This window comes from Haemaphysalis longicornis, unplaced genomic scaffold, assembly GCF_048455015.1.
Source record: "Haemaphysalis longicornis isolate Haplotype H1 unplaced genomic scaffold, Haemaphysalis longicornis Haplotype H1 scaffold_10, whole genome shotgun sequence".
NCBI classification, from domain to species: domain Eukaryota; kingdom Metazoa; phylum Arthropoda; class Arachnida; order Ixodida; family Ixodidae; genus Haemaphysalis; species Haemaphysalis longicornis.
The window spans coordinates 129,118,744-129,129,456 of record NW_027526204.1 but is presented as its reverse complement, the minus strand read 5'-3'; the positions used below and the strand labels follow the sequence as shown (position 1 = coordinate 129,129,456).

The 10,713-nt window shown below is 50.5% G+C and overlaps 1 protein-coding gene across 1 annotated transcript in view; it reads right to left on the bottom strand.

Moving 5' to 3' along the window:
- The window catches only part of LOC144159324 (arylsulfatase B-like), a gene marked incomplete in the record, with an annotated part of 33,270 nt that overhangs the window by 1,356 nt on the left and 21,201 nt on the right, over positions 1-10,713 (bottom strand). The window contains 3 exon segments of the mRNA XM_077690735.1: positions 750-1,264; positions 3,925-4,221; positions 6,248-6,374. Of these exon segments, the coding sequence (XP_077546861.1) occupies positions 750-1,264; positions 3,925-4,221; positions 6,248-6,374 (939 nt within the window).

The following is a 10,713-nucleotide window of genomic DNA, read 5'->3' as shown; positions in this document are numbered from 1 at the left end:
ACTAGTTGAAAAGTGGTAACTTCCTGACGTAAGCAGACCTCCTGATGTAAGCAGACGTAAGCAGAGATAAGCAGACGATTTCTGACAAATCGTGAATTGTGAAACGGGATTGTTGGAGCTTGCCTCGGCAGTTACTGGAAACAAGGTACGTTTGAAATGCAAAATTAATGTACGTGGAAAATCCTGCTGAGCACATGTGTTTCAAAGAGGCACGTACTTAAGCTACAAATTGCCGTACCCGCCGCGGTGGCTCAGTGGCTAAGGCGTTGCGCTGCTGAGCACGAGGTCGCGAGTTCGATTTCCGGCCGCGGCGGCCGCTTTTCTGATGGAGGCGAAAAGCAGAAACGCCCGTGTGTACGAGATTTCGGCGCACGATAAAGATCCCCAGGTGGTCAAAATTGACCCGGAGCCCTCCACTACGGCGCGCCTCATCTCCTGCGTTGCGTCGTCCCGTTAAACCTTACAATCAATCAATAAATAAATTGCAGTGAGAGAAAGCGTTTGAGGCGGCTGTACCTGTTTTTCCTCTTTGGGCATTATCTGCATCAGTAAGAAAACACTGTTGCCGCGAGTTGTATGTTTGCATTCGCGAAACTGTAATCTTCCTACAACGACCAACTTGTTTCTAACATATATTCGCGCTTTAATGAAACCATGACACCATTTGGCAAATCTCACGGCATCACCATTCTCTAATACCGTAGTTGCAGACGATTTCTTTCCGCCGCTCTTTCAGCCAGTTTGCTTACCGACGGTCGTTCTTGCGCCAAGTTGTTCAGCTCGCACGGGTCGCTAGCAATGTCGAACAGGTAGTGGCCCTCGCGCAGTTCTGCGAGCCCCGGAATGGAGGAAGAGTTCTCTGGCGTGCACTTCACAGCAGCCCGCTGACGCCAGCCCATGGGTACAGCTAGCTGACCTCCACTGAGCTTCTTCAGGACCTCCCAACTCAGCGACGACGTCATCAGGGAGTCGAGGCGGTTGGCGGAAGCATTCGCGCTTGCATCCGACACCGTCCCACCGGGTGTCGGGATGTGAACCTGTAGATCGGAATAGTTGGAAGGGTATCGGGACCCCTCTCGATAGCTTCCGTTGATCGAGACGAGCTTGTAGTCGCCGTCCCGGTAGGCCGACAGGCCGGTCACGGAGTTGGTGTTGACTAGGAACTCGCGGCGAGGCCACGGTACCGCGCTGCTACCATTCGGCGCGTACAGAGCGGGCCACAAGTTCAAGCCATCGATGTCGCCCAAGTCGGACACCCGGCCACCTGTTGAAAAAAAATACGTGTCTAGAATCAGCTCCCCGCATCGTGATGATGACGATGATGATGAATAAAATTTATTGGACGCAGTGTAGGTGCTGGTATTAGGGCACCCGCCCGGTGCGAAGGATAGATGTCTTGGACGATACCGGCCAACCGTGCCTTCTCCCCTAGTCATGGCTCATGAAAGCAAAAAAATTGCAGAGTCGTTTATCTAATCCCTAAGACGACATGAAGGTGAAAGCATGTGTGGCTATGCGTTAGTGACAGACACAGTGTTTCACGCTCTCTTTTTCCCTAATCACGTCCACCGTCGACATATCTTTATTCTCTCTTCCGGCCTTACTATTTTACCGGAAACCATCATGTTTGCGCCGACACGAATTCGCTTTGTTATAAGCATTTTCCAATTAGCCACGCTAAACAACTATTTTCGGCTTAATCAGTTCGCTTTATTAGCTTAGTCACCACCCTTATTTCGCCCGTTCATCTACATTAACCGTTTGTCATCCATCTCTATTGGCTGAGTCATCCACTTTAATCTCATAGTCGCTTATCTTAAATAACTTTGATTCACTTTGAACCGGCTTGCTGCAATTTGATTCACCTTAATTCACTTCGCTTGCTCGGCCCCTTTCTTCCGTTCCCTCACTTCTGCGCTGTCCTGGCGCTAACGGCCACCTTTTTCTGCTGCCGAGGTAGAGCGCGTACTATGGAAGGCCTCGCGCTAGGTGGTTTTATACTGTATAGAGGTGGACGACCAGATTTCGCTCGAGGTCATTGAAGGTCAGCTGAACGATAAGGCAGGTAAAACTTTCGCCTTAAAAATTGTACAGTCTTGGCCAGATAATCCTGGTAGCATATAATGGGTAATACCATAAATCGTCCCCCGAGTTACTTAGCAAGGCAACGTCATCAGCAAATCTGAGGTTACTGAGATATTCTCCATTAACCCTTACTCCCACCTGTTCCCAATCCAACGTTCTGAATACTTCTTGTAAGCATGCTGTGAATAACATTGGAGAGGTTGTGTCTCCTTGTCTGACACCCTTCCTTATAGGTATTTTACTTCTCTCCCTATGGAGGATGATGGTAGCTGTAGACCCATTATAGATATCCTCTAGTATTCTTACATAATGCTCATCTACCCCCTGGTTCCGTAATGCCTGAATGACTGCTAGGGTGCAGAAAATTAAAGTAATGATCAATAACCTCGGGACAGCACAGCAGTTTGAGATAGGTGGTGAGGCAGTGGAAGTGGTAAGCGAATATATATACTTAGGCCAAGTTGTGACCCAAGATCCCAACCATGAGACAGAGATAATTAAAAGGATCAGAATGGGGTGGGGTGCATATGGCAGACATTCTCAGATAATGAATAGCAGCCTACCATTGTCGCTGAAGAAGAAAGTGTATGACAGCTGCATCTTACCGGTACTCACCTACGGGACAGAAACTTGGAGGCTCACTAAGAGGGTTCAACTTAAATTGAGAACGACTCAGCGGTCAATGGAGCGGAAAATGATAGGTGTAACATTAAGGGACAAGAAGAGAGCGGAGTGGGTCAGGGAGCAAACTGGTGTTAAGGACATACTAGTAGAAATTAAGAAGAAGAAATGGACGTGGGCAGGGCATGTAATGCGAAGGCAAGATAACCGCTGGTCATTAAGGGTAACAGAGTGGATCCCTAGAGAAGGCAAGCGTTGCAGGGGGCGGCAGAAAGTTAGATGGGCAGATGAGATCAAGAAGTTTGCGGGGATAAATTGGTCACAGTTGGCACAGGACCGATGTAATTGGAGAATAATGGGAGAGGCCTTTGCCCTCCAGTGGGCGTAGATAGGCTGGTGATGATGATGATGACCATAAATCGTACAATTTAGTGTTGAGACTGCAGAAAGAAGTTTGTGTGCAACACGATTCTCTATTATATGCCACTCCGTTCCGCGAAAGCCGGCCGATCAAAACGTATAAACGTGGCGGGGGAGCTGCCAACCACCGCCCGTCGACTAGGCCGGCTTGGACCCTTTGTCACACGCACAACCGCGCAAAACAGCAGTGCCCATAAAAACCGCAGATTATACTCAGGCCTATCACAGTTTCGTAGGGGCACTTTTAAATGCGCATTAGAGCAGTGGCAAGCATTGACCTAATTTGGAGAACAAGATCTACACGGATGAGTTCGAGAATGAAGATGTTTACTCTCTCCCTCTCCCTCTCCCTCCCTCCCTCCCTCCCTCTCTCTCTCTCTCTAGCTCTCTCTCACTCTCTTACGACTACGTCTTCGTACATGAACGTTGACCACAGCAAATTTTTCACCCCCCCCCCCCAAACCCAAAACTGCATTCTTTGGGTTTTATGTATCACTATTTGAGGAGGCACATAAGCGAATGCTACTACATTAATACCACGGAAACCTTAATATTTGGCAATAGGGTATTCTATAGTATCTGACCTCATAATATGCATAGGGCATATGTTACCTACTGACTTCGGCGGCATAAGCAGCCGAAGCCAACAGGCAATGGCTGAGCCCGCAATACATCCTTCCAGGTCGCTGTCTACCAAATGACTGTTCACTACTTCTATTTCACCTCTGGTTTCACGCCTCATCTTGTTACACAGGGCAAAGCACTGGTAGAGTTGCTCAATCAATTTTCACAACTCACCGGCAGCGGAGTACAGCGTCGGCAGCCAATCGACGACGTGAGCGAGCTGCGGTAGAACCACGTCCCTGTTCCGTGGTAGAAGGGGGCTCCATATAAGAGCGGGCACTCGGATTCCCCCTTCCCAGAGCGTCCCCTTTGTGCCCCGTAGCGGCCAATTGGAGCCGGTGTTGGAGAATATCCCCCAGGGAATGCCTCCGTTGTCGCTCGTGAACACGATCACGCTGTTTGACAGCATGCCACGATCGTTGAGGGCCTTCACTACACTACCGATGGACTCGTCCAGGGCATCCACCGTGCCTGGCAGTGGAGAGCAGAAGAGGATACTGAGACGGGTGCTTTGCACACCATTACAATATCAGTGCTTTTATCACCAGCCAACTAGGAGACATCACCAGCTGCTCAAGGATACATGCACTCCTCAGCGACAGTAACGACAGTCGAGTTCTTTGTCTCAAGCGTAGGCACGTTAGTGGGGTTATATGTGTCTGGACAAATCCAGAAAAATATTTTCGCAAAAACGGCGATTTCGAGAGCACGAGAAAATCCTGTTCGAGAAGATGGTCTTCGTTCACGAATACGTCTTGTCTCTGCGACCGGGATTCCAGAATGCCACACTTTTCGGATTTCCAAATGACATTTTCATTGCAAAAAATTACAGGTATTACATAAGTACACTGCTACAGCGCTGTCACTGCATGGGATAGTTTATACTGCAGTCATGAGATCCATGCATGCGCTCAGTTCAGCGCGCTTTGGCAGTTCAAACCGGAGGAGGGAGGGGGGGGGAGGGGGGGGAGGGGGGGGGGCGAGTTACATTCTGCCCTTTGAAATTTTGCTTAAGTGCCCCCATTACCTGCCCCTCAAGCAAACACTAGCTCAGGCACATGCCAGTTGAATCGCAAATAAAACGGTACCTGGGCGGTGTACCGCGAATGGAGCTGCCATAGAGATTGTGGGAGCTGTCCATATATGGACAGCTCCCACACTCTTTATGGCAGCACCGTTCGCAGGGTCTCATCTAGATCATTCAATTTATATGCAGGATGTGACCCCGAATGGTGTTCTCGACCTTGTCAGGCCTCTTTCACGCGCAGAAGGAATGTTCACGAACAAAGTCTACGCTAATGCGGCCTACACCCCTCACGTTATATACACATGGACAGCCCCTGCAAGGTCCCAGCTCCGCCGCTGCCCACGCTTTGGTTGCGATGACATGCCCAAATTTATTTCATCTCACCCGGTTCTACAGCGCCTTCGACAGAGGCTGTGCGCAGCTTCCAGCAATTGGCCCGGAACCTACAAAGGAATGCGAACACATACGAAGTGTGCGAGAAGATCCACCAACCCTCGAAATGATTGCCTAATGCGCTCTTGAGGATGGTCCCTTCAAACTGGTGCATACAACTCCGTCCGACCGTCCGACTCCCCTTGTGGACTGCGCCTTGTGGACTGTTGGGACGGACTTGCGTTCGGTGTTGGCAGGGGGGACTCCGTGCTGTGGGGTGGGCTTGTGCGTGACCTGGAGGATGTTGTTCTGTTCCTGGTGCTGTACATTGTTGTCGGGGGACTGTGAGGGTTGTGGGGTGGTTGGAGGTGGTCTATTGAGAGTTTTTGGGCTTCATTGTTATTTTTGTTCTTTTTTGGGGGCGGGGGGGGGGGGGGGGGGGGGGTCTGTGCATTGCGCACTGTGCGTCTTTCTTTTCAGTGATGTATGGAGGCTTCGGGGGTATATGGGAGAATAGTGGCGTGCGGGGGCTATCTGAGGCGGGCGTTATCTGAGGCGCTCCTTGTCCTTGCATTCATGACAACTCCGTGCGGGTGTTCAGCTGCGTTGTTTTCCCGCCGAGCAAATGAAAAGCCCCAATTTTTTTCTGTAACCCATTGGCTTTTCTTCCAAAAGATTCTGGAGCCTCGGCTTCCTGTACTTTTATTTTTTTAGTCGGCCTTAACCTGTTACAGCCTAGCTGGTGCAAGTTTGTTCCCGTTTTTATTTAGGTTGATTTTATTTTTTAGGGAACATTAATTTCTTTCCCCTTTTTTCCCTAGAGCGCACCATGCGCGCTCCATCTGCCCCAATTAACCTTGTGCGACTGGTGAAACATTGAGGGTTCTGTGAACTCCGTATGAACAACGAGCCTTTGCTTGAACGGAGAATTTTGTGTGAACAGCGAACATCTGCTGAACTGCTCTTTCCCCTAGCTTTCTACACCCTACCTTTTTACCCCTCTCCCTCAGGGCATCTGGCCCCTTACCTCAAAGCAATTCTCTTTGTCTCTCTCCAGTATGAGCGCCGGGGTGTGTACGCCTTTTGCAGGGTACCCACCTGCCATTAAAGTCCGGTTGCGGTCACCGATGTAGGGAAATTTATCAAGGTTTCGCTGGGGGGCATCCGTTGTCAGCTCCACTGTCTGTCCGTGGGCCGCAGTCGCGCTCATGTACAGGAACAGGGGCTGTCACATCGAGGAGAAGAAAAGGGCTGGAATTATGAAACCAACTTCGACATTTAGCCTTGCTTTTGTAGCAGTAACTATGTTTACACGGCCAGCGCACATACAAGAATGGCGTCCAGCGCCGCGTCCTGGACCATAGCTTTGTGAGCAAGGAGTCCTCCTTTTTCCTCAGAGTAGTTGTAGATAAGGAAGATGCAGAAAATGCTTCATGTCGCGATTTATTTCCACAGATAAGTTCTTATCGTAGCGGTGAGAAGGAAGAGGAATTACTTTGTTGAGCCTTAAGCTGGTTTACGGAAGCGGTGTGGCCACCGGTTTGAGGCCGGCAGCGACGTTGGCAGCACGGCTGACCAGAAGTATCTGGACCTCAGGGTCCTAGATGCCCAGCGCTCCCTCCCACTGGGATCTTGAGGACAGGCCCACATAGAGCTGACCAGCGTGTCTAGGACCGCGCAGAGTGGAAAATGTGGCGAGGGAAATTGCGAGGGCTGAATTCGGAGCAGAAGTGCTCGGCAGGCCAAGGAGTTGTCATAAGCGCTTCTGGTAGCTAATTAGTTCAGAGTGGGAAGGAGGGTATTGACGCCGAGCGAAGCAGTGATACGCACTGATATCATGGTAAGTGATTAAGCGATCCCTGGCTGACCTGGCGCTGTGGTAGGGAACAAGTCTGGCACCGGCACGGATAGTAAGTCCTCGTGCTGCGTTGTGCGCTGCCTCATTTCCCCCAAAACCGGTGTACGCCGGGGTCCAGACGATGTCTGCCAGGGAGGTCGGGGGATTTCGAGGGAGAATTTTGGACAATATCCAAAAATAGCGTAGCGGTGAGATAAGAGTGTCCTCGCCACATGTATTCGAGCGGAGGCTGCAAAATTTTAAATTTGTCTATCAATCATAGAAGAAGGCGCTCTGAGGTTTTACAGCACATTTCGAACTTGGGCTTGACGCGCCGAAGCTGAACCTGGGCTATGAGACACGTCATGGTACTGTGTGATAATAAGTCTGTGCCCTTGCAGATATTTACTGTGAACTGAAATCAATTTTTATAACGAAGTCTTATAACTGGCCCTACATATGCTTGTCGACGTCTTAGAATACGCAACGTTTAAGGACTAGTTCAGGCCGAGAGGAGATTTTGCGGGCATACGGGTAAAGAGCCTCCAAACTGTCCATCTCCCTCTCTCCCTTCTCTCTCTCTCTCTGAAGGCCCAACCACATGCACTCGTAAAATCGACGTACTCGCGCAACGACGTACGCCTGCGGTGACATACGCCGCTGTCTTTGCGCCGACCGCCGACGTCGGAGAGGACGCGTAACCACATATCGCCGCAACACGCGCGTAAACCAATGCGCCGCGCAGTGTGGCTCGACTACTCCGGACTCAGCTTTGTGGCGACCAGTTCAACTACATTTTAACTCAAATGAAACAAATAATGCCTATTCTCACAAAAATACGTATGTTTAATACAGAAATAACTAAAACAGTTCTTGGGACATTAAAAAAAACGTTAAGGATTAGTATGCATACTTGCACAAAACCCTCCACAAAACCCTCCACTACATTTGGCGTAAACTACCTTGCTCCCATAGTTGCTCGTTGCTTCGCGTATTCTGTCCGGTTGTTTGGTCTCCGTATTTTACAAATTGCTTCGTTTTATCGCATAATTAATAGTGAAGTTAGCTTATTTATCAATTCGCTGTCTTGTTATGCGACCTGACCGCCGATAAGATAACCATCAGAGGTGTACGTCAACACCGTGCGCCCGAAAGTTTGCGTCGATGTCTGGCGGGCTCTGACTTGGGCGTAACAAGCGCGTACCATGCATTCGGCGTACACCGGAGTACGCCTTTTCCTTACGCGCTTACGCCGGTTTACGTTGTTGCGCGAGTACGTCGGTTTTACGCGTGCATGTGGTTCGGCCTTAAATATATATGTAAACACACATACATTCGTGCACACACAGACACTCGCGGACACACACGCACACACTCGCACCGCCCACACAGACACTCGCACGCGCACACGTACACACAGACACTCGTACACACGCACACACTCACACACACGCAGACACTTGCCTACACGCATGCGCACACGCTCGCACACACTCGCAAACACACACGCACGTGCGCACACATTACACTGGCACACACACACATGCACACACAGACACTCCCACACACACTCGCACACAGACACGCGCGCACGCTCGCAAACACACCCACTCACACAGACAAGCACGCACACTCTTATACACAGGCACTCGCTAAGACACTCGCATGCACGCACACACACACACACACACACACACGTACACTCGCACACACAGACACTCGCGCTCACACACGCACACACACTCGCACACATACACGCACGCACACACACACACACACAACTGCACACATACGCGTACACACGCTCACACGCATGCACCCACACACTCACTCACTTTCGTAGTGTCGATGTGAAAAAATTGCTATTTATCCCCCCCATTATTTTGGTTTTCTGGCCTGTCATCACTTTGCCGTTCTTTGCCAAGCTAGAGGATTGCAAGTTGGGTGACTTGGCTCTGTCTTGTGGTGGTAGGAGTGCGTGCGACACGTACCGAGAAAAAGTAAACAGGCAGGAAATGTATTGCAGATCTCGTGTTTTCCATGTCCCACGCGCTGGAATACCGTAGTTGCACGATTCAAACGCGCACATTTTTTCGCTAAAAGTAGCCCTAAAATTTACGTGCGGGTTACAATCAGACTCAAAACCGAAGTCGGCTTCAATGTACCCCGCTTTAGTTTTAAAGGGGTCCTGAAATACCTTCCGCCGATGCATGGATGTACATCTACCCAAATAAAGCAATGTATTTGCAATCTCCTCCCGCAAGAATTTTGTTAAAGCGATGAGTATTAGCTGAGAAATCGTAAATCAAAAACCGCGCATTATCGTCGCTCCGCGTTTCCTCCTCCTTTCGACTTACTCTCCGCTACAGTGAACTAGAAGGTTTTCTAGAAAGTATTCTAGTTCACTGTATCTCCGCTGTTGACGGCGCGCAAGCCTTGCCTCCCATGATGCTGCGCTCCGCAGCGGTGACGCACTTCCGCTATTGCGCTGCTCAGACTGTCGTCTGCTACGGGCAAGCTTTGTTGACACCATGAATCCTGCACTCCGCTCAAGGCTGGAAAAGCGAACGAAAAATCTGGCCGCATGTATGCGGCGGCCTGGCCTTGCCCTTTCGCGGTGTACGTTGCTGGCGGCACATGACTTTTTTATCGGCGGCGAACTCGCAGCCGCACAGGGAGGGTCGTGCGCTCGTTCCCTTGATGCACCGCGCACTGTTTATCCAAAAAGTGCCGTATCAGATGTGGCCCCGCTGGTGCCGGGTCTTATTTTGCGGCGGTGGTAATTCCTGCCGGCAGCATGTGAAAAAGTCATATTAAACCGATACAGAACCCGTGCACAAAACGCTTCAATCATGTGACCAGTTCAGCTTGGGGCGACGCGTGGTGGAGTGCGGCAACGTTGGCAAAACATGCTCCGCCGCAGCTCTGAGCTTTCTAGCGCTGGAGCGAGCTCCATTTCTTGGATAATCTCAAACATCGGTTGCCTTGGCAACAAGGCACAAACCGCTCCAGAAGTCAGTTACGGTTGCGTGATCCCGGTTCAGCTTGGGGCCCCACTTCGCGACATGTGGGCACTGCAGGCGTACCACTCGCTCCCATTGGGAAGTGCGAGATGCGTTTGGCATTACAGGAGGCGATGGTGTGTGTGTTGTGGACGCCTTTGTTTCGCGATGAAATGCGACGTTGTGCTTCTGCGGGTGGATAGTGCTTCCCATGGTCTGGATTATCTCTCTCGAGCGACGTACGACTCAACCTCGCATGGGGTATGTGCAGTGTGCGTGGCTAAAAGCCATCGGCTTGTGCGCCAGAGTTAAGTGACTTGCTGTTCGTCCCCGCAAAGCGCGCGTGAGGTGAGTACCGAATTTACGACGGGCAGGGGGCAACCCATCCTCTTTCAATCGTGGTTCAGACTTTCAACGCATGTTGTGACGTTGTGTTCGTTAGAAACGCATCTCTGGATTGTTTTGAAGTTGAATAAAATGTATGCGTTAAACCCGGGCATTCGGCTCAGGGCGTTCTCTGCGATTGCAAGAATGAAGTGCCACGGGGCTTCAACGCTTTCTTTATGGAACGTACTCAGGTAACAGAATATCCATGTCGTGATATGGCCGTGTTGCATTCAATACAAACGGTTAAGCGTTTGTTTTGCACTTGTTTCGTTTGTCGTAAAATGCCCAAGCACTCCGGCACTCCGCTGGCAGATCAGCCGGCGAGCCGACGCTGAGCA